Source organism: Manis pentadactyla, chromosome 11 (assembly GCF_030020395.1).
Source record: "Manis pentadactyla isolate mManPen7 chromosome 11, mManPen7.hap1, whole genome shotgun sequence".
NCBI classification, from domain to species: Eukaryota; Metazoa; Chordata; class Mammalia; order Pholidota; family Manidae; genus Manis; species Manis pentadactyla.
The window spans coordinates 62,755,768-62,780,260 of record NC_080029.1 but is presented as its reverse complement, the minus strand read 5'-3'; the positions used below and the strand labels follow the sequence as shown (position 1 = coordinate 62,780,260).

Below are 24,493 nucleotides of genomic sequence, written 5' to 3'. Positions count from 1 at the left end.
CATTTTATGTTAGAGTTAAATGTTTAGCACTGATTTTGTATGATAAAACTCTCTGGATTTAGTATCCAGAAGATTTGGGGTGGGGGATATGTAAACATTCATAGCATATCTCTATCTTGTTTTGTGTTGTCTTTGTGTTAACTACAAGTTTATTTGCTTTCTTTAATATTTAAACCCATTGACTAATACTGGCAGTGCAATACATTTACCTAGTAAGTAATCACTGAAATCTAATGGCATGAAGCAGTCAAACTGCAAATGGGAAGTCAGTCCAGTCCAGTAGTATTTCAGTGCTCTCCCTTTAAACACAGCAGCAGGCAGAGCCTAGTTACTGGAATGGCCATGCTGAGGAGGCTTGTAAATGTACCATGCATTATACAACCTAGGCAGAGAGGGTGATTTAACCCAAGTAACAGAATTTTAACTTTTTGATTTCCTGACTTTCAGGGGTTTTAATTTTTAGCCTTAACCTGGCATTATTGAAGGTTTTTTACATTGAGTAATGGGATCATTACTTCTCCCCCTTCCCCCAACGGTGTGTCTCCAAGAACAAAACCATGTGGCTGGGCAGAATGCAGTCCCAAGGGGAATTGTATAGGAATAGCTCAGGCAGTAAAAACTGCTAAGGGAATTTGTATTGTCAGCTCTCCAGGACATCAGCTTCACACCTCTGGTCCTGCAGGAAGGTGCTAGGGGACTTTTTAAAGGTCCCCTGTGGCCATAACCTTGGCTTTCTATCCTAAGAAATGGCTCACTGAGTGAGCCACTGTCATGGATTAGCCTTTTGCTTCCACAGGAAACACAACCAGCTTCTTGCAATCCTCTGTCTTACCTGTGAATCTGTCAAGATGGAAGCCAGGATGTTGAAGTCTCCACATTACATGTAACACCCTGGCCCAGCCCTTCTGGTGCTGATCTCTGGCTGTTTCAGTCCTCTCCCCCTTACTGAAGCCATTAAACTGACAGGCTAAATATGATGCTTCAACAGAACCGAAAAATACGCTACTATGTAAGACCTGTGATAACACAGAACTGTAGAAATTGGGATAAAATACAAAGGGTTGGTATTTTCTAAAACCCTTCTTTTTTGTTCTAAGTTTCCTCTCAAGAAACTTCTTTCTGCTCTGTTTCTATGCCCATCCTTACTAATAATGACTTTTGTTGAATGCGCTACTTAAAAAAAAGTATTTTTATTAAATGCACTACCAAAGAAAATTTACAGAATTAAGATATGCAAGCGTCTTTGTACACATTAAAAAATATGTGCATAGTTTTTAATGTGAAAATGTCTTTACAGCATAAAAAAACCTTTTAAAAGTATTTTTTCACATTTGCACAAAGGCCATAGAAGTACTGAACAAACTAATAGCACTTGGGTTTTTATGAAAAGGAATTTGGACTAATTCACATTAATTTAAAAACATTTCATTTGAATGAAAAAGAAAGTGAATCATACAAAAGCAGTACTTTTCCCACCTCTCTCTTCACGAAAAAAAATTGAAATTCGTTTACTCTGCAAAGATGTACCGTGTTTTATCTCTCTTTGCTTAGAAAAGAAACTCTTTTGATAGGTTACGTTTATTTCTTTCTTACATTTCTTCTTCTTAGCCTCTCTGTACCCACTGAAAACCACGCTGTTGGGTCCCTTGGCCATTTCCCCAGAACTACGCTCCCGTTGTGTCCGCGGAGAGGTGGTTAAACTCTGTTCTCACTGGCTCGGATACACAGCTTGTCTCAAATGCCACTGACACTGCGGGGCAGGGTGTGTGCACCAACTCTTTCCACTGTTGACGGTGTGGAGCAGAGCTTTTAGACTGACCGGACCCTGCGCGGTCAGAGGAGGAGAAGAGAGTATGCCCTGGACTCTGCAAGTGGTCCTCCTGGGGCCATCAGCCTTCCAGGAGAGGGGCCTACCTGAGACTATCCAGTCCTAGGGAAGACTTGCCGCGTAGGACCCCGTGGCCCAAGCTGTAGATTGCTGGAATACCGAGCCTTGAAACAAGAATACGGTCAGACTCCTCCCGGTCTGCAGAGCTCTGGCTACTTCAGCTAAGACTGGGCGGCCAGATTCTGATGTAGATCGTAGCTGCTATCTCAAACATGAAAACTCCAGCTTGAGATTTCGCAATCCAGGTCCTCGGCCAGGACTGGGAAGCGCCCCCTCAAGGAGCAAAGACAGAATGAATGCCGTTCCGGCCACAGCTAGATCCAGCTACAGCTAGAGAGCATTTTCCCAAATCAGTAAAAGTGACCACTGCCCTAGTAACAACCTCGGGGGTTTCCCTTCTCCTGGCTACCACCTTTCGAAGGGTGCGCTGAAATTCCCTTATAATTATTGTTTTTTAAATGAGATGGTTCATTTCTCCTCTATATACAGGTAACGAAAAGAGTTGAGCCAGACGCTAAGAAGAACCCCAGAGCGAGGAAAACGTAACTGTATTCGGAACTGCAGGGAGGGAGAGTGGTTAGGTACCACGTGTATTTCGGAGCTTCTTGGGCCCTGCTTGCTGTGTTAATTACGGGTTCTAATTTTATTGCAGCACAGCTCCTCTGGTTTGTCCCCACTATAGTGGTCTTAAAAAGAAACACCCACAGGCACACACTAGAATGAATCCCCAAGGAAAACAAAGGTGGGTTTCTCTGCCTGTCGGTTAATACTCTGAGAGTGCACAGGGAGCCAGATGGGCACAGTGCACAGGGAGCCAGATGGGCACGTCTCAGCATCCGGCAACAAATCCCAGCGAAAAGCGGGTCATTCCCGACTCTTCCTTCCAGTCCTCGCCGTGATTTTCTCTGCAATTTGGCTGCGGTGCACTCCGGGGAGACGCTGCGGACCCCTCCCCCCACAGTCGCTGCCACCCGCGCCCCGGGATAGCCTGGGCCAGGAAGGTACAGGGCAAGCAGCTGGAACCCTCACCTGTCAGCGGACCTCCGCGTGGAGTGGCCCAGAGGAGGAGTAGAGTGCAGGCGCTCTTGGCCTCAGGTTCTCAGCGGCCCTAGGGGGCGGGGGGTTAATCCCCGAAGTGATGGGGGCGGGGATGTCCACTCTCCGCGCAGGCACCTGCGGTAAGGGGCCTTCATTTAGTGCTTCAGCTACAGTCATTCCTGCAGAACAGGGAAATAGGAAGAACAACAGCACTGCGGGGGGGGGGCACGGCACGGTGGGGTTCGCACCCCAGTCTATTTAATTCACCGTGTGATCTTTAATGTGCGTTGTGTGCTCTTAATATGTCTGTTTAATCTGTTGTGAAACTGGAAAGATAATAATACCACCTTTATATGGTCATTGTGAGCGCTCGGACGTGTGAGCCCTCGGGAAATGGTAGAGTGAGCTGGAAAAGGGTAGCCCATCATTCCCCTTCCCCGCGGAGCCTCTTTGTGGTTTCAGGCTTTCCCGCACCAGCTCAGGGACAGCTTATCGCCCAGTCCTTGAGGAGCGCCTGGGGATCGCGAAAGTATCCAGCCAGGCAGCGCGTGGAGGATGGGTTTTCGGCGAATCGTGAAGAGTGATGTTGGGGTTTGCTTGAAGCATGGTGGAGAAAGGTACGGGAACTGGGAGCTCAGTGGAGAGTTGAGGGTGGAGAGGAAATGATAAGGGGAAATAAAAGTTCTGTGGATGTTCAAAGACCTTTCCCAACCTTGGCAAAAATTGGGACCTCGGGACCGCGACCAAATGTGGTACCTGTAGGTGGCGCTATGACAGGTTGACCTGGCAGCGAAAGAGGTAGCAAAGACTTTAAGACCACGGGAAATTTTTCATGAGTCTGACCCCGACTCACTGCTCCCAGCTACCGGTTCCTGTTCTTGGACGGATAGAGAGAATAGTGCAGCATGAGTCTCCGCTTTTGCGGGCAGAGCAGAGCTGATTGGTGGTGGAATTAGTAGGAAAAAAAGAGACAGGTTGGAAATCTTGTGCCTCGATCTCATTTGAGCCGAGCAGCCCCCTCCGAGCATTGCCGGGGTGTGAGTATTCGCGGGGTGGCGCGGGTCTGGGCGATTCGCCAGGGCACCGTGCCACCAGCAGTCCGAGGGCACCGCGATGTGAGCGAGCCCCTGCCACTCTATATCACTAAAATGGGAGGAATGCCCGAGCTTCGCACCAGGACCCTGGCCCACAGGTTGATTCTGCCTCCTCGAAGCCTGCAGGCAGCACCAGCCTAGCAATAAAGCAGCATTCCACATAACCTGGACCACGGTGGGGGCCCGAAGAGCTCTGCATTTGCCTGAAAAATCAAGGTTTAGAGGCACCGCCTGGTTTGCGTTTGTCTTTTCCAGGCAACCTCTGGCCAACTGTCTTCTTAAGGAGATAGCCCGCTGCCCTCGCACGGACCCTTCAGGGTCTGTAAGAATCCAGAAATCCTGCTTTTCCCACACGCAGCTGCAATTCTCTTGGCCGCCGCAGCTCAAGCTGTAGAGTGACCGCAGACGGTGTCCTCCTCTCGTCACCGAGCAGTGCGGCTTCTACAGATGCTTGACCCAGGAAGTCCCCGTTTCTCTGGCTAGAAACTCAGCCGAGCCTTCTCGCCGCGATCCTTGCTGGCCCTACCCCGAGCCGAGATCCAGTCTTTAATCATACTTGTCGCACCACAGCCATAAGTTTTTCCCCTTGCAAAAAAATGTGTTCTCTTTCATTTGAGGATTTAATTAACAAATGTAATCATATCACATGGGGTTCCGCGCCTTCCTTCTGAAAGCAATTCCGTTGTTGAAAACTGAAAAATGGGTGTAATTTGCATTCAGAAAGTGATGTTAGGGTCATGGCAATTTCCCGGGCCGTTATTTATTTTTACTTTAAAGTCTTTAGGGAAGATTTGCTTATATACTCGGAAGACTTCCAACGCCAGGGTACCAGCAATCCCGTTCTCTTTCAACGCTGGGGGGAGCGGGTGGAGAACAATTACCGAATGACGCTAATATGGGGAAACTGGAAAGAAATGTCGATTGTTTTTATTGTAACAGAAGGAGTGAGCAAACAGAAAAACCAACCCCGGGTGATCGGTAACAGGCAGGCGAAGAATTAAAAGCGGGTTTCAGGAGGGAACAGGCCCCTCCCTGCCCTCGCTTGGAAAAAGCGGGCGAGGAGCGCTCGCAGCCCTGGGGGGCTATCCCACCGCCTGCAGGGAGATTTCCGCACTCTGCCCACCCTCCACCTTCCTTCCACCACTCCCCGCCGCCGGCTGCCCTCTGGGGAAACGGTCTGGAATTGGGAGCAGCGTCGGCGGAAAGGCGGAGAGGCCGCGGGGAAGTCCTGGCAACTCTGGAAGAAGCTTCTGGGCTCCTCCTGCGGGCCCCTGCGGCCTCTACTTGGGTTGGTGCGTCGCGTGGCGTCCGCAGCCAGGCTAAGTGTAGGCCTGCAGGTCAGTGTGTGGGCGCTCCTCCTCCTACCCGCGGGGCCTGGCTGGGACTGAGGGCCGCCGCTGTCCCGCCCTCAGCCTAGGGCTCTTTCCTCTAGCCGCCGCCTCCGCCCCCGCCCGCGGCCCCACTGGCAGATCCGTCCAGGCCCGCAGCTCCGGGTGGACCCTCCTTCGCCTTGGGCACGGGGTGCGCTTCCGGCTGCCACGTGCCGCAGCAGTCGCAGGAAGGTCGAGTGGGCGTGGGAGCTGCGGCTGACCCTGCGGGTCTCTAAGTCCCGGACAAAGCAATGCGCCAATCGGGGTTGGAACCCGCAGCCCCGGCGTTGGCAGCGCAGTCTGGCGGTGACTGGAGATGTCCGGCCCCTTTTTCTCTCTACGCCGCGCGCCATCCTTCGCTTGCCCCGAAAGAGGTGCTCCGGTGGGGAAACCGAATACGAGATCCTGCCCCTATCATTTTACCCCAAGGATGGCTGGAAGAAGTCACTGTGCTCTGGAAACCCGTTCCGGAGCTCAGGCTCCTAGCTGCTCTCCATTCCTGGACTGCCCGAATAGAGCGAAAGGCGGCCATCGTCGCCTGGGCCTCACCAGAGATGCTGTCTGTTCTCGGCAGGGGGGCAAGCTGGAAGAATCTGCTCCTTACTAGTCTCCTCTGCAAACTATGCTCTTCACAAAAGCAAATGAGAACAGCAGAACCCCTCTCCCACGCTTGCACATGCTCCCTCTCTCGCTTTATCCCCGTATCTGCAGTCGCCGCCGATCTGCAGATCCCGGGAAGCAGGCGTCCCACGGAGCAGCTAGGGGCGTCGGTCAGGGTTGGAGAGCTGGGGGCGGCTCATCGCTCCCTGCGTGGCCTGTAGCACTGGAGTCCAACCTCTGCAGACCCGGGCACGGTCTCCAGGCCGCTCGAAGGCGGCCTCGGAAAGCGCTGGACTGCAGTTCCTCCTCGGCCTCTCTCCTCAGATCGCACTACAGAGCCGGGAGGAGGGCGCCACAGGTGATCGCCAGCGGCGCTGGGACCGCTGACAGATTTATGAAGACTGTACAGCAGCATCTGGCTTGGGCCCGCAGGGGCAGGGCAAGAGTCCAGGCAAAGAGACGCGCTGCGGGCTAAAGTTTCGCGAGGCGCGTGCCCGAACCGAGCCGCCTCTAGAGTCTCCGGCCTTGGCACCCCTCGGCCGGTGTACCTGTCTGTCCCCGCCAGTGCTGAGTGAACGAATTCTCTCCACCCCGTGTAGCCCCCTCCTTCACAGCGTCCCTCCCGGCCAGCTTCCAGTCTCCCACTGAGTAAATATTTACCCAGAGAACGGGTCGCCCCTCAGAGGAGGCCTTGACAGCGCCCTGTGAAGGGTTTTCGGCTTTTCCCCGGCCTGTGTCAGCTGCAGGCCTTAATGGTTGGTTGTGTTTTGGTTTTGGTCTTAAATTTCTTGTAGTCGAAATTCTTCCGATCTCTGGGTGATCTCCCAGATCTAGAGCCGGCAGTAACCAGGGGGCGCTGACCCCAGCTGACCCTTATTCTTTCTCCAAGTCCTGCATCCCTTTACACTCACCGTCGAGGCTTATTGGCCCTTAATTTCCACCCCACCACGCTTCCCCATTTCCGTCATTCCCTCCTTCAGGTCACTGCCTCTCGCTGGGGCTCATCAGGTCGCCGGCTACCTGGTCACAGCACTCAGTGTGAGTCCCGGGAGAGTTCAGCACCAGCCCCTTCCTCTAGGATCCTGTGCCTCTATCTGTGCCCTAAAGCTTCACTCCTCTTGCCCGGGGAGCCTCAGCCTCAGATTTCCGTGCATACTTACTGTCCCAAAACACCGAAGATTCTTCGTTTGCTCTTGGGAACGCGGTGAGATGAGAGAGCAGAACATCCGCGCACACCGGCGTGATTGAGGGCCTGCTGGGATCCTAGGGAAGCTCAGCGGGGGATGCACCGCAAAGGCCAAGTTCAGCAGGTGGAAATGGAGAGCTAGCAGCGGACCTCTTTGAAACCGTGGGAGATAGGGGTCAGAGGAAGGAGCTGGGAGCGAAAGACAGGGAGTTGTATATTATGTCCACCTAGCCAAAACTTTAAACATTACGAGTCTCTGGATCACTTCGGGCTGGTGCTGTAGAAGTTACAGCCCTCACAGAGCGCATCGGGACACCGGGTCTTATCAGCCCCAAGGCGGAACAGCCTTTTACCGACATCGCAGCCGGCAGGGTCTGAGAAGCACTCGCTGGAAGCAGTCCAGCAGAATTTGCGCAGAGGTCGCCGCTCACGGTGTCTTTTGGGGGAGGGGTCTGGAATTCTTGATGAAAATGCTCAGCATGCTCATTCTTCCGCACTAGCCTAAGGCAAAGTCGTGAGCTCCCCTCAGATAGCAGTCTCAATATGCACCCCAGCTCCAAGAAGGAGCTGCTGCTTTTAAAGTCTTGGATTTCTAAAGGACCTCCGCGTTGTAAAGCGTCAGGAGGTGCAACATAACAGGTATTAGGGGTCAGACCAGGGTGAAATCACTATTAAGTCAAACTTCGAGACTTTAAGCAATTGAAACAAACCAAAAAGACAAGTTCAAAGATTTCTGGTTACGAGAATTTTCACAAGAACCCAACTGTAAATAATTAAAGGTGTTTGAAGTAATCTTTCCTTTACCTTTCAAATCCTTCATACCTGTAATTTGAGCTTAGAGTGCGCCCCCACCAGAGAAGCGTGAGGATCTGGAGATTGCTGGTCGTTCAAAAATGCACAGCTGATCATTAGTTTTTCTTGGGTTCTTGTCACTTACTGACCCAGTTATCTTCCCTGTGTGTAGACGGAACCACACACTTCCTTCAGGACTGTGGGAGAATCAGTTCGAATCCTGTATGCACAAGAAAGAGCGTTATGACTGTCAAATAGCAGTAGCGGTGTCATTGACCTGAAACAGTACAAACTCCCAAATTCATTAAAAATGTTCCCTATCTATCTTGTTTTTTATTTTGATTAGCATTTTCCACTAACCAATACTCAAAATGTGAATAACTGGCCACCAAGAAAAGTATTGTATATTTTAAATTACAGGTAAGAGTGAACGAAAGTGAAAAATCAGAAGTAGGCTGAAACGCAAGGCCTCTGATAACTAAACGGAAGATGCGGGTATTACTTGTATCGGCGTTCACCTTGGGACCAAGTGTCTTTCATATTTAAACAAAACCCCTTTGCAGTGGTTCATTGGTAAGGGGAAACCGGCAAACATTAGCACGGAGGACCGGCAGACCTGCACCGTGGCTGAGCGGTGCCCATGCACAGGCAGTCAGTCGACGCTGGCTTTGCACTCGCATTAGCCATGTGTGGTTATGTTCTTTGCACACCGCGCGGTCACTACCTGGAGCCTGCGTGGCTAACGTTTGGCTCCACGCTCCTAGATGAACACAACAAGAAACTGCTGTGGGAAGCTAGTCGTGGGGCAGGGGGAAGAATCTCCATCCGGAGGTAACAGGGTCCTCCACCTGTGGCTCCGTCTCCCCTAAACCTCCTTGCCTCTCGGGCAGGCCTACCTTCTCATACCTGTTCTGCGCTCTTGTCGTCTGACGGAGGGTGGAGTGAGGTAAGATCGGCCCGGAACAGCGTTCCTCTGACAGCCCCTGGAGGCCTGTGTGACAGGCTATTCTGAGAACTCCCCACCCCCCATTGTCGGTGGCGCCCACTTTCCACCTAGAGTTTTAACTTTAATTCTGAGACGTCTTTCTATCGCAAACAGATCTTTTTAGTCCTTTCCCCCTTCGAGTCCCTCATATTACGACCAAAGGCTTCCTTTTGCTTATTCAGCATTTTTATCAGCCTGATTCTGCTGTCTGTTTGCGCTGCCTCTGGGAAGGTGTCAAACACCCATTTTCATTGTATTTAGTCACCCAGGTGCGGATCAATCTTGAAAGAGACAGCGGAAGGACTTTCCCGGACTGCGTTGTCGCTCAGCGGAAAGCACCAATCACCACGCAGCTTGCCCTCGGACCCTCCTCTTTGGGGGCGTGTCCCTAGTGAGTGATAGACGGAGCCGCCCGGCCCAGCTCAGGCCAGCCCACGTTGCTGCTTAGATTGAAATGCAGAACTCAAGCCTCTTTCATCAGGGCACAGACTTCCTTTTACTCCTTCCTTTTGCACTCTCGCCGCCTCCTCCAGGGGAGAAGCCGAGGCACCGGCGACCCGGGGCAGCGACAGGCCTGGCCACTGAAGCGGTGCGAAAAGTTTCTTTCTGGGAGTGCGGAACTGGGGCCCGGTTGGTGTACTGCTCGGAGCAATGGGTGAGTGGCGGCGGGGGACGCTGTCAGAGCTGGGAAGGGAGGGAGGGAGCGAGCGAGCGAGCGAGGGAGGGAGGGAGAGCAAGGGCGCGCACCACTGAGCGCTCATACTCTCCTTATTGACTTTGCTCGCGTTCCTACAAGTTGTAGGAACACGCCAAGGGTCATCGGCATACAGCAGTTCAGTCTGAAACACTGGCTACTGGGCTGCTGGCGATGCCATTTTCTGATTTTAAGAGAAGGGAGAGGTAGCATCAAGCAAGCCCTGCAGTCCCAGTGGCGGGCCAGGTTTTGTTTCATCTACACGCAGACACACAAACGAAACAGAAAAATACCTAGTTTCCCCTAGAACTTGTCAAATTGCGCAAGTCCCCACGCGGGGCTCTGGGGATCAAGGGGGAAGAGCCCAAGAACTTTTGCGTGGAGCTGGCGAGAAGGAGCCGCTTGCAGGCGTCATGCCGGATTTCCTAGCCTGTTTCGGAGACATTTGAACTCTCGGAGCAGCCCTTCCTTTTACCATTTTATTTGTTTGTAGCGGCCTCAGGCAGCACCATAATAAGAGAAGGGGCTCGGATTCGACAGCGGTAGTTTTAGCGGTTCGGCAAGGCTAGCGATCTTATGGCTGGGGAAAGCTGGGTCCTTAGTCCTGGGTGGTTTGTAGCCAACCTTCCCCTGACACTCGCGGAGGCCGAGTGTCAAGCGACTGTTCCAAACTGCGGGTGCGCGTTCCCGCGCGCCCTGTCCCCTTTGCAGAGCCAGCCTTTGGGGAGGTGAACCAGCTGGGAGGAGTATTCGTGAACGGGAGGCCGCTGCCCAACGCCATCCGGCTTCGTATCGTGGAACTGGCCCAACTGGGCATCAGACCGTGTGACATCAGCCGCCAGCTACGGGTCTCGCACGGCTGCGTCAGCAAGATTCTAGCGCGCTACAACGAGACAGGCTCGATCTTGCCAGGAGCCATCGGGGGCAGCAAGCCCCGGGTCACTACTCCCACCGTGGTGAAGCACATCCGGACCTACAAGCAGAGGGACCCCGGCATCTTTGCCTGGGAGATCCGGGACCGCCTGCTGGCGGACGGCGTATGTGACAAGTACAATGTGCCCTCGGTGAGCTCTATCAGTCGCATCCTACGCAACAAAATCGGGAACTTGGCCCAACAGGGCCATTACGACTCATACAAGCAGCACCAGCCTGCACCGCAGCCGGCGCTGCCCTATAACCACATCTACTCATACCCCAGCCCCATCACGGCTGCCGCGGCTAAGGTGCCCACGCCGCCCGGGGTGCCAGCCATCCCCGGCTCTGTTGCCATGCCCCGCACCTGGCCCTCCTCCCACTCCGTCACCGACATCCTGGGCATTCGCTCCATCACCGATCAAGGTAAGGGCTCAGGGAGGGATGTGTGGACGTCCAGAGCCCCCTCCACACCCGCGCTGGGGTCTTTGTGGTCTCCGGTTCTCGAATCTATCCTACCACCTGAGGCTTTGTCCTTTGGAAACTAAAGAGTCCTTCCAGGGAGTGTCCTGATCTCATTAACTTGAAATTCGTGCCCTCCGTTTTCTTGCCACACACAGTCTCCTGCCTCATCTCAAACTACCAGACCCATAACATTCCCCCACCCCCAACACATGGTTCGCATTTTCCACCCTCCCCCGCCTCTCGCGCCGCAGCAGCCTCAGACCGGCTTGCTCACTTGGAGAGCGCGGCCCCGGCCGGACTTGGGGAGCAGCCCGGGAGGCCCAGGCAGGCGTGGGGCTGCCGGCTGCAGACACTGCTGCGAGCAACTAGTTTGGGCATCAGATGCGGCCGTGAGGAGTCGGGCACCCTATGGAAATTGCAGTATTCTTTTTGGATTCTGGCAATCAGGTCAAATTTGCTCAGGCAGGAAGTTCAAATGTCACCTAATTGGTTTCATTCTTATGCTTCACTTCATTTTCCTCGGAAACGGAGGTCCCGAAGTTACTACTAGTAACTTGCATGTTACTGGGACTAATTCCCGTTGCTCATTCTGGGACTAATTTTCTGCTTTATTTCTCTCTCCCTCTTTTTCCCCTCCCTCTTCCCCCTTTACCATAACAGACTTCACTATACGTATCTTAGGAAGTGGTACTAACCACCTCTTTGAGGGAGTCAAATGCATGACGATTTCATGTTGTCCTCTCTTCTTTGCCATTCCGCCTGCCGCTTCCCTTTAGGGTCTCCCTGTCCCCGGGAATTCGAGTAGACATCTAGTCATTGCACATTTTCAGTGGTGTCACCCCATTGTTCCTTTCCTTTCTCACCCTTGACCTTGCTGTGTCATGAGAGTCTTTTCTGCTTGCTAAGAACGATTCTCCGAACCCTTCTGCTCAGTCTGGCTTCCGCAGGAGACCTGAGTTTGTTTTCTTTTACTGTGTATTATAACAACACAACACAACACAAACAAACCGGTGTTAACTTCTTTCTAGAGGAGAAAAGAAAATCAGATCTAAATTCCTGGACACAGAAATAATGCAGAGATAAAGAGCCTACTTTCTTAATTTCTCCAGCAAAAGTTTAAAAAAGTGCAGAGGAAAAAATAAATGGAAAAGGGGGGAGGGATAGTGCCTTTAATTATTTCCTGCGTTTCTGGGTTGCCACCACATTGGCACAATTATCTTTTCAAGTAATTAAAGCAGAGCACTGATTTCTCATCTTCTTGTTTTCTGACTGTGAGTTTACAAGATCCTTTTAAAAGCTCAGTTTTGTCTTATATGGAGCTGGTTGGAGCTTTAGTTGGAGAGAGTTTGCCCTTGATTTATAGGATAAACTGACCTCACTGACATTTAAAGGAAGCCCCTGTTCATGGGAAAGTGTGAGATCAGCAGAAATGGGGGCTCGTAGGGGGATCTCAATTTCTTAAGATAACTTGAGGATTGTGCCCACCGATTGCCTTCTGACTGAAAAGGCAGAGACTGGCAGTTCTGGGCCAAAAACGGTTTCCTGGTGCAAATTGGAACACAATCTAATTCTTTGGAGAGGGAGAGGAATAGTGAAAAAAGACTGACAAGAGTTGAAAAGAAAACTTTTCTTCTCTAGGGATTCTACAATCAGACCAAATGTCAGTTGGAAAAGTATTGGATTATATGGAGAGAAGCAACTCTTCATTCTAGATGTCGATTCTGGATGCCAGATTTAAACGACCTGTTTTCTGACAAATCTGTGACTATAAAATGTTTATTTCTATAAATGAACAGTTCTACAAAATGACTGCCCCTAAGAAGCACGGTCAGATGGAAGTATTTATAATCAAGTTGTAGAGGCTTTGTAAAACATTGGTCCTCCACCCATAGGTCCCAAAGACAAAAATACATTGCTCAAACTCTTTAAATATCTTCTCTTTAAAATTGCACTTGGTCACTTAAAGATGCCAGTGATTCCATATGCACACTCCTAGGTATTGTGGTAATCAGTTTACACCCTATAATTTTCTTTGCAACTCTATTAAGAACATAAAGGTAACTATGGCTTTACACCTTTTTTAGCACACTTAATTCTACTTTCATTTTCTTAACCTTTTTATTTCACTAAAAAAACCCCATCTCTCTATACCTCACTACCAACACTGGAGGTATTTACAGTGGTAACTGTCATATTTATTTTTTGAATCATGCACAAAACCTCACATATTTAACATGTAGACATAGAGCATTAAGGGTAGTCACACATTAAATTATGAACACACAAGGCAGAAACCTATGGATGTACATTTTGCATGTGTGCTGTGATCATTTAGTTACTTGTTTGCAAAGGACTTTTGCTCCATCTATTGACAGAAGTACTAGGTCCCCACAGTGCAGTGAACACTTAACTGGATGTCTTTGAGCACCAGCACAGGCTCCATTAGGCCAGGACGCTCCCCTCTCCCTTTTCAGTCCTCACCAATGCAGGATTTTTGTCAACTCCCAGACGACCCTGGGTCAGGATTGGGATGAACAGGGCATCCAACTTCACGGGTTCTTTCCTCGATTTGGGAAAACTCAGGTTCCTTCCACTCGTTTCCCTTGGGGGAGCGAGGAGGGGAGAAATCAAATGCAGGCTGAAAAAGAAAAATAAAAAATGAAAACCTTCCCGCAGGCGTGGGTAAGAGAGCTGAGAGAGGCCTACTCTGGGGCGAGCAAATTTCACCCGGGGTCTGGGCTGGAAGCCGGAAAGGCCGCGCCTGGGCCCGGCGCCCCGGGAGGCTGAGGGCAGGGGGCCGACGAGGTCGGAGCCCTTGTGCTCACAGGTCGCGGGTTCGGGTCGTGTCTCAGGAGGGGGCGCTCGGGTTGGACCTCCAGCGGGTCTTCTTCTCCCCAGGAGTGAGCGAGAGCTCCCCCTACCACAGCCCCAAGGTGGAGGAGTGGAGCAGCCTGGGCCGCAACAACTTCCCTGCCGCCGGCCCGCACGCGGTGAACGGGCTGGAGAAGGGAGCCCTGGAGCAAGAAGCCAAGTACGGTCAGGTGAGGAGGTGAGGGCCCCGTCGGGTGGGCAGCAGGGCAGCGGGCGTTTGGGCGATGAGGACACTAGTCCCTTTCTGAGCTTCCACCAAGGGGCAGCCCAGACCGGCTACACGTCGCCGCCGCTCTCCAGATCCCGGTTGACGGGGGCGGGACGGAGGCGGCGACCCCTCGCCAGGGAACACGGGCCAGGGGCGACGGCTCCCGGAGCCGCGGCCCTGGAAGCGCCTCCAGGCTGGCTGGCCCCTGGAGGGGCGGAGAGGCCGCGCCTGAAACCTTTGCGCTGCGCCGCGGGGACTAGAGCTACCCAAGGCAGGGCTTCGGGAGCGGAGAGGCCGGGCAGCGGCCTGGGGTTCCCGGAGCAGCGCTGCGCGAGCGGCTTCCACGTCCGCGAAGCGCACGCCCGAGGGTGCGGCCCTGGAGGCCGGCGGGCTGCGGAGTCATCACGCTCGGAGTTTGCCGAACGTGGCTCCCCGAAAATGAGCAAGTGTGGCTTGTCCTGCGGTAATCAGAAGAAGGCAACCAGATAAACTTAATAAAGTTACCATTCCCCGATGAAAGGTCACGTCGTAATCTCCCCGGGGAGGTTAGTGAGAAAACCTCAAATTATACGGACTGGCGGTGCACCGTTTTTCTTGCTCTCTGTCCCTCCCCCGACTCTCCGAAAGAAAATTTAAAACACCCGTGTTTTGTTTTGTTTTGCTTTTTCCTGAGAAAAAATAAGCAATTACAGCAATAAAAAAGCCCACGAGTTTTGAGTCTAAATTCTTCATCACGCTGGAGTCAGGAGTCCAAAGCTCTCAAAAACCAAAACAAAATGCAAAAACAAAACAAAACAAAACTGGACCTTAAACGAATGGAAGTTTCTTAGAGTATACCTGGGTGAGTTTGCTGATTGTTTCTTACGAAACTCCAATTCCAAAGCCTCAAAATATCCAGTTTCCGTTTTATTATTTTGAATTATTAAACCTTCCAAAGTTTTATCGGTTCAAATCAGCTTTTTAGGTGAAATTACTTTTATTTACTTGGGGAAAAATCCTAATCGTTATTTTCTCTAACGAACACTATTTCCACTTACTCTTCTTTCCATTATTTTGTTGAAACAGAGTCAGATACACATTAGTAACAGTCTCAAGAAAATGTCACAGAAAATAGCAAGGAAAGAGGCCCTTTCCTGAATTGGTATCTATAGTAAAGAATGCCAATGAGCAATTATAAGAAAGGTTGTCATTTTCTTTTATAAAAAGGGCCCTAATTTGTAAAGAAGAAGCATTATGTACAATAATAGTTAGGAGCCCCTATCTTCTGGTACCACCACCATTTAAGCAAGTTATTTAACTTCCTAGAGCCTCCATTTCTTCATCTGTAAAACAGCAAAATAATAATCCTAACCTCAAGAGATGTTGGTTGAAAGATTCAGTGAGTTAGTGCAACCATATGGCACATAGTAAGCATTCATTGAATTTTACCTGTGGTTATAAATGGCAGTTAGAGATTGACTTTTAAAAACAAACAACTTGTGTGTGTGTGTGTGTTTGTGAGGATATACTTTATTTAGGGAGCTCATAGTCAAAAAATTTCAAGGCATTTTGTTACAAACAATAGAGGGAGTGTATACAAAGCACCTAGCATAGTAGCAAGAATTCAATAGGTGCTCAGTAGTTTTTATTAAGTCATCATTTCTTGGAATACCATCATGAAGTATAGAGTTGAAAAATAGTTTCTAATTCCCACATACAGGTGATGAACCCAGTTTATATATAAAGCAGCATCATAATAAAAAATCTTTGATTATTTTAATTTTTACTTCTTGAATTATAGGTCTAGCATTTGAACTTGTTTAGAAGTACTTAATTTATACCAACACTTCAAAACAAAACCGATAAATTTAAAATAAAAATAGAGCAGTTTCAAATAATTTACTCTATATATTCTGAACATTAAAAATATATACACTTTATACACTAATATTTAATTACCAAATTGTCAGATTTATAAAAGCAAGCAAATTAAAGAAATAAGTGGCTGGATAAGTATTGTTCTAAATACTCAAGAGAACAAGTTAAATATTTTTCTAGAACCAAAAAATATATTAAACTTAAATTTGCAAAGTTCGTAATTGCAATGTGTTGACCTTCTACATTGCCATATAGTAAGGTAATTAAAATGATGTAAATTTTCAAAACTTCAAGTTTCTAAGCACAATTAAATCAGTGGTTATTCTATTATAATTATCAGAATAGTGCTTAACGATGAAGGTGTGCTAATTAGGCACATAAACTTAGGCCGTGCCATTTTGTGAGCAACTTTGGAATTTAGACTTTGATTTCCTTGAGGGTAAAATTATATATATATACATATATATATATATATATATATATGTATATATATATATATTAAAAATTTAAATACTTGCTCATAAACATACAAAGGTAGGGTGTGTTTGTGTGTGTGTGTATATATATATATGTATATATATATATATATATATACACATTTCTCTTACCAATATTCAAAGGGAAGTTATTATGAACAAAATTATAAAGTGTTTGCCAAAAAATGTCAAATTTTTCTTGCATATTATACTTTCAGGGCATTTATGCTTATTAAATAGTTCAATATTATATGATCTCAGCTTCATTTTAGTACACAAAGGAGGAAGTTGAGAATTCAGAATCATAGGATTTCAAGCATAATCTTTTTCCAGAAGACATCTGTAAAATTACCAAAGGGGCTGAATTGATAATTGATTGTAGGTACTATTGATTACCGTAAACTAGAGTTTCTATTTTCAGCTTAAACTGCAAAGAAAGATGCCTGAACGCTAGTAATTAGAACCTTATGCACATTTCAGCTATACGCACACCTATCTTTTGTTTTTAAAATGCTAGTTTAGAATATTCAAACTTGTCTTACACATTAATATTACACTGCCAAGGATATTTTATAGTGCCATGCAGAGGTCCTATTGTCTACCTCTGGGGATAGAAGAAAAAGAGTACATATTTATTTTGGCTTTTTTCACCTACATTTAATATGTGGCTAAAAATCTTTACTCTCATCTAATTCTGATGGCAACAATGCTCTCTGGTTCCTAATGACTAGTTCTCTTCTGTTGAAAGCATAAATCCTTGACTGAATGCAATTGCATGGCAAAAAACCCCATGGAGGAACATGAGGTTGGGATATATCTACCCTTTACATTGTACCTAGTGAATTAATGCTTCAGTTTATTTAAAGAGTTTATAAATAGTTGTACGATTTTTGAAAACTTTTTTGCAATTAGGCATACTTTCACAGAAAAAAAAACTTGCATATATGGTTCCCTAGGGTAATCTGAAAAGTAGATTTATAAGCTTTGAGTATCTTCATTTTTGGGTAGTGTATGTTAACTCAGACAGCAAGTTTAATATAACATTAGCTACAAATTTAGATGTCAGAAATGGAGAATAGTCTATAAATACTTGAATTTAAGAAAAAGCTCAGAGTTAAACAAGTAGTGAAAATGGTTGAATTTGGGACATAAATTAATCTGAAATTCTTATGAAGCATTCATTGATATACTGTATTCAGAATCCTGAATATAATTATCTAGTGCATTATTTTAAATACTGGCTGTCCTTGCAGACATACTGTTCTCATGAAACTATAAATGAAACTGCACTGGATTTTTCATCATATCAAATAAAGTTAATTCTGTGTTAAGTAATTTATAATTTTGTAGAGAATGCAGTTGTAGGCAAATACTAATAGAGAGTTCTTGAAATTCATCATGTTATTTATTATGAAAAACATTCTTTGACCTGGTCGACATTTAATTATTAGTGTCTTAAAGCAAAATTAATGATTATAAATAATTATGTTTTTGGAAAAATAAAATTTAGAAAAAAATTTAAATAGCAGCTTACCATTACCTAGACACATTTAGATCTGCAACATAAATAAACAAAATTAAGATCCTTTTGGATGAATGTTGAAATCATATTTACAACTGTCATTTTATCAGATTTGTTTTACTAGTTCATTGCAGAATGAATTAAAAGGGTAGAATGACAGAAAAGTTATTTTACCAAAAAAAAGAGAGAGAAATTCTTGTTTATTTTCAGATCTGAACCTTTTTCTTGGTTATGATACCGAGATTGAAATTCTAGGTGAAGTACTTCTCTATTTGGGGCTAAATCTACTTTATTATAAAGCCAAGGTAAACTCATTTTACCATAAGAGGAGGACCAGGTAGAACTGATGAGAGGATGAAAGGTTGTGGGTAGAGGATTTGGCACTGTTACTTGCATTTTCTCCAAGAGAGAGAATGTTGAGAAGACAATTTCCAGAATTTGTGAACTAGTTTACAACCTCTAATTGTCAGATATTTGTCATACTAAATTATTTCTTGGTCACAAGCATTTAGGTACTAATGCATTTCCATTTTCTTGGGGGTTGGGTTGGAGAATAAATGTAATGACCATAAACCAAATAATGAAATGGCTAGGTTATACTTTTCAATTACTTTTTTCAACAGCTTTATACATTTGCTTACCTAAAGGGTAATGCTTGTTCAGTGATTAAGGGTGCCTAGTTGTGCGTCTTTTTTAAGCAAGAGTATCACATCTTTTGCTTTCAAAAGCCTGCATTAACTTAAGCATACATATAATTATGAAATGCCCATGATGTGCCCTCTTTTGTGGGGCTATGAAATGATTAAGGCAAGTTCCTGTCCTCAGACTGTTTATAATCTCGCTCTCTGTCAATACAACTTTTCAACATACTCATTTAAAACCTGAATTTAAAAAAACTTGCAAATCTGTATATCTAACATTTTAGAACAAGTAAAATAAAAATACATGATTTCACTTATTCTTGTGATAACCTTAGCTAGACTATGTTACAGGTTATGTATTTTTTTGGGACAATTTCCTTTAATGTCGGGGGATAAAAGCTTTCTTTTTCTAAAAATTTCCAACAAAATAAGTAACTTACTTTATCCAGGGTATGCAATTTGGTCTATTTTACTTTGTATTAGCAAATCTAATCCTCAAAATTAGACAGACAATAGTTTGCCTCAGGGAGGACCCTTGTAAAGTTCTTTGGAGGAAAGGATTCTCATGGCTTTCATGGAAGATTCACATGAAAACAGGGTGATGGATTGAGGTCTTATTTATGGAATCTTTAGGTAAAGTCATTTTCAAAAATGAGATTTCCATTACATGCCCATTGCTAGGGTTTCATTTGGAAAATTTGTTTACTCTTCTCTGGGGATTCCATATGTTGGTTGATTTATAAATCATATTTACAATCCAATTAAATAGAGCAATTTAGCATGTTTGCCCAACCATATTTATGATGTACATTTGGTAGTCTCTACTCAGCCTAACTAGCTTTTCAGATTAATTACATGCCCTTCACTGAAAACATTAAACAGATTTGGGAAGTTCAAGTCATGTACTTTTTTACTGGAAAGAATAAACAAACACTAATGCTACTTGTAGTTGTTTTCCTTTGAGATGGAAAATTTTACTCCTTCGGTGACTGCTTCATAAATAACAATTACTCTACCCAGTGGAGATTTATGTCTTTTACCAACATCATGTTTCAGAATTAATAGTGAGAAAAATTGATGTGCTTACTGAGTCACTAGAATGAATGAATAGTAAAGGTGGCAGGTAATTTTAAAACATGTTTAGTCTCTCATCTTGCTTATGCCACTTATTAAAAATTTCTAAATCTGAACTTTAAAAGTAAAAAAGGGAAATTAAGACAAATTTTTTCACCCAAACTCTAGGTCATAATTTAACCTGAGGTTAAGCAAGAGCTATTGTTATACTATTTAAAGGTTTTGTTTTTTTAAGCAAGCACCTTATCCTCCCCTCGCGTCTTCCTGCAAGATGAAAGGACCAAACAAACCTCTCTGAGCTTCCCTTCCTATCCTTCCTTTCTGCAATACAGAGGGGACGACAGCACTAATGCGACTCTATACATATATTGTGGATTTTAGAGAACTTTGAAACATCTAAAACTAATAGTAATAATACCATATAAGCAAGTATAGTGCCTTAAGTATGAGATATTGGACAAATGCGGGGAAAAAATACTAGTGTGGTTTTCACACTTGACAAATAAATGTAGTCATGAAATAAGTAAGGCTCTTGAAGGCAACACAGGCCTAAATCCAATGTCTGCCTCCCTCTAAATCCCAGGAGCATTATCTAAGATGAGAGACCAGTCCGGCTTAGTTTCTGAGGGGGGACGTTTCTGGGCAAAAAAGAAATGGGTCCATGTGAGGGGATTGCAGACATTGCAACAGAATAGCTGAAGAGTCCCAGATAAAGGGGGCACATGAGGGAGCAATGGTTCCAAGGGCAATGGGGTGAAGGGAAAGGATAAAGCAAGTATTTCAGAGGGAACTGTAATTTTGGATAATAGAAAAAAATACAAAGAAAAAAGAATGGGCAGGAAAAACTTAGCTGGGATAAAAAATAGAATTCACCCACACATTCTTTCTGATAACTAGAACATTTTTCCTGTCATGCATAATATTGAATATTCTAACCTTATGTACCTGTGAAATGAGCAAAGGTTTTCATTATTTTTAAAGTAATTTTAACCTTAACATTTTATTCTTAACATTCTTCTTTTATGATTCTTGGTGCACATTAGCATCAATAGTATAAAATATTAATTTACCTAGAAAAGAAGAGGCCAAATACAGATGAGGACACCTTTCCATAGCTGAATTGGAACAATTCCTTCCAAAACTAATTTCTTATAGGTTATTGGGAAAATCCTAAATAAACATAATCATAATTATAATCTCCATGCAATGCTAAATTTCTTCTGCAATTTGATAGCAATTTTCATACTCATTTGCTGAGAGCCTTAATGTGTGTCTCTTCTGAACCATTCTCAGAAAAGGGGGGAATTTCTTTTTTTTTTAGAAGTTAGGAAACTGAATGAGGATCTAACAATGAGAACAGAGTTCTAGCAGAAGAAAGAATCTTTTACCAGATGTTATCTAAAAAGATGCTCTAGTTTGAATTGTGTCCATCTTTTAATTGTCCAGGGCAATTAAAAGATTTGCTACAGAGGACCCTTTGTCAGATAGGGGTGATAACTTCTTTTAACACCTAGCCATTGACTTGCCAATTGACATAGGGTAATCTACATTATTTAATCTACATTATTGCATATAAAAAAGAGATAAGATATCCTTTATATTTAATACTGATATGCAGTGGTTCTTCATTAAATAAATGCAGGATCACCTTTTGGTACTCTGGTACTACATTTTAATTTCAATTGAACATTGTGCTGTACTCATTATATATTGTAATTATTATAAGCCCTAGCTTGTAATGAGCTACAATTCATCAGTCATCATTATTCCATAAAATACATTGGCTATTTCTTGGCGCCTGGGACATAGGACACACTCAAGAAATCTGTTTCCTTCCCCCTTCCCCCTTCCCCATTTTTCAAAGAACAGGCACTTTGATAAACAGAACACAAGGTGTATGTTTGTATGTTCTTACATATCAAGGACACAAAGTTAATCCCATTACTTAATTCTTATTTTTTCAGAAATCCATGAGCTGTGTTAAATCATACCAGTGTATATTCTACTTCACGTATTTCTCTAAATTGAGAAATTTGTTGTTGGGATCCCACCATTGTATTCTCATAAATGTGGAGGTAAAAATAATAACCAAATGAATTAAATTAGAAAACAATTTCCAGGTTGCTACTGAATTGGAAAAAGTATCTAATTAACAAATGCTGTTGTTCTTACCTCTAAGGATTAAGTTGGTTTTACTACTACTAATTCTAGTTTTTACATTATACTTTCACTAGGATATATGCTGATATGTTAATTCATTCACATCACTACCAGGAAACAGGATTTACTCTTTATTTCTAAATCATGTAGAAGTTGAGGGGAAAAATTAAGTTACTTGAAGAAAGATGACGGGTGTTCATGCCAGAATCAGGATTACAAATCAGGGTGTTTTGGGTATTGTTAATAGTAATGATAAGAACAACAATTTATTGGATGCTGCAAGAACACTGGTTTTGGGGCAGACTTGCCTGCCAGAGCTGCTTGCATTTTGTTTGCAAACTAAGATTTTACATTTAAATTCATGTGGATTTTAAAAGTTCACATCACAGGGTCCCCAAACTTTGCGAGCAAATTTCCCAATTTCAAAACCACCCATATGCAGTTCTGTATATTCTGATTGTTTCCTTTTTGATAAAATAGCTCTGGAAAAAAATACCCCCAATTTTCATTTAAAAATCCTTATAAGACAAACTGCCTGATTTTTCATGTCCTTTGTGCATTTCAACTTGACATTTTAAAACGCAGCCCATATTTTACTTAACAAAGGTCGTGCTCATTTTGAGTTTCTAAGTGACAGCCCACACTCTGTGCCCTTCTTTACTGGAAAGGAAAGCTACACCAGCCAGGTCCGTCCCAAATGCCTCAACAAGAGCCAAACAAAACGGAGGTACAGGGAAGGCTGACAAAGGCATATGGATAGCTAAACAGAGTCTGAGAGTATTTAATTTCCTCACCTTGCATTTCCTTCCTATATGTAATTCCAAACAACAAAAGTAAATACTGTGAATTTTTCTGGTTGTAGCCTCCTCAAAACTTTTGTGGGAAGAATAGTGTCGTGTCCTTTGGTGTTAAGTTTGTTTAAGGAGCAAGACTGTGAATGCATTTGGAATGTAATTAAGGTCAGGTCTTTAAAAAATCAGAAAATAGAGTCAGAATATTGTGAGTCACTACTATTCAGAACTCACATTATGAAGCTTCTAAGAAATGTCAGCTCCTAAAATGTGATTATTTTCAGCTCTTCTCGTTTCCTATTCCTCTTAGGCACCAAATGGTCTCCCAGCTGTAAGCAGTTTCGTGTCAGCATCCAGCATGGCTCCTTACCCTACCCCGGCCCAAGTGTCGCCTTACATGACCTACAGCGCAGCTCCTTCTGGCTATGTTGCTGGACATGGGTGGCAACATGCCAGTGGTACCCCACTGTCCCCCCACAACTGTGACATTCCCGCGTCGCTGGCATTCAAGGGAATGCAGGCAGCCAGAGAAGGTAGTCACTCTGTCACAGCCTCCGCACTCTGATGGGAAATTCTGTCCGCAGCAGCTTCACCCCCACCCCTCCTTCCCTGGTCTCAGATCCCACCCTCCTGCCCGCCAACCCTCCTGCCTTGAAAGCTGGCTTTATGGACTCACATCCTTTGTGCAGATGACACTTAAATATTTCTTGCCATAACTTCTCTTTCACAGAAAACCTGACATGACTTTAGGATTTAAAAACAAAACTATGTTAAGGATTGAATGAGACATTTGTGTTGCCCACACACTGTTTTAACGTAGCAAAGAAACCTGCACCCCTCAAAGGGCTTAAGGAACTTTTAAAACTAGTCTTTGGTAAAACCACATGTGTATATTTATTCTAAATCAACCTGAACTTTTGAAATGTGCAATTGTTGAGATTTTGCAAAATCAATAAAGGAAAATACATAGAGAAAAAAGTTATACTACACCCTCTAATCAAATAAGATGACCAAATAAGCCTTAATTCATCATTAGGAAACCAATCAATAATTGACTTGATGATCCTTTATTTTTAAGAGATGACCTATTTTGTTGGAAAATATATGTGTAACACAAGCGGTATCTGAATTTAGCTCCTCCTGGTGTTTTGACATGGTTCCAAATCCAGCAATGTTTATATTTTCTATTGGTTTGTAAATATGGTCTCTGGCTGGTGCATTTGTGTTTTCATTCCATGGGCTATCCCCTTCTTCCCACCCCTATCTATTTTTTTCTTTCTTTTTGCAAGGTGACTTTCTGGCAATGTCTTTGTCTCTGTTTGGTGGTGGGCGGCTTAGGCTCCGGGACCTGGACTTGCCCCAGATTTTGTGTGTGCAGTGAAGGCTTCAACATCTTATGAAGGACATCTTCTTCTACAGCAGAGGACTCAAAAAACAGATAAAACAAGCCAGCCTTCCATTTTGTATCCCAAACAACACACATGCCAAGCATATAAAGACAAGAGGGTGGAAAATACCTGAACAAGAAAGCTCTGAAAGAAGTCACTTAGAAACTTAAGTTTAATGTGAAATGCTTTGCAAAGACACTTAAAATGAACTTTATGTTAAGAAAACCACTGTGAAACTAAATTGTACTGTTATTGTTGGCTTACCTGTGTGTTCAGCAATCTCAGCCCAAAATTATGTTGTAACTTAAAGAAAATGGAAAATTCTCTAAATGAATGTAAAAATGGCTCGCTGTGAAGTTTACATTGTTGTACAGAAGCATGTTTCATGTGTAGGTAAACTGGTGGTGGTATTAGAAATACAAACACTATTTAATTTTTTTAAAATTCCCTTTATTCATTTCTGGGGTTACAGGACACAGTT

At 44.9% G+C, this 24,493-nt stretch overlaps 1 protein-coding gene across 1 annotated transcript; it reads left to right on the top strand.

Moving 5' to 3' along the window:
- The first annotated feature begins 3,161 nt into the window (after positions 1–3,161).
- Positions 3,162–24,456, top strand: PAX9 (paired box 9). The gene is made up of 6 exons (XM_036881287.2): positions 3,162–3,543; positions 4,276–5,357; positions 9,215–9,608; positions 10,359–10,985; positions 13,923–14,065; positions 22,935–24,456. Exons 3-6 carry the CDS (start codon positions 9,605–9,607, stop codon positions 23,187–23,189), a joined length of 1,029 nt encoding a protein of 342 aa, XP_036737182.1. The 5' UTR covers positions 3,162–3,543; positions 4,276–5,357; positions 9,215–9,604; the 3' UTR covers positions 23,190–24,456.
- Positions 24,457–24,493: the final 37 nt, after the last annotated feature.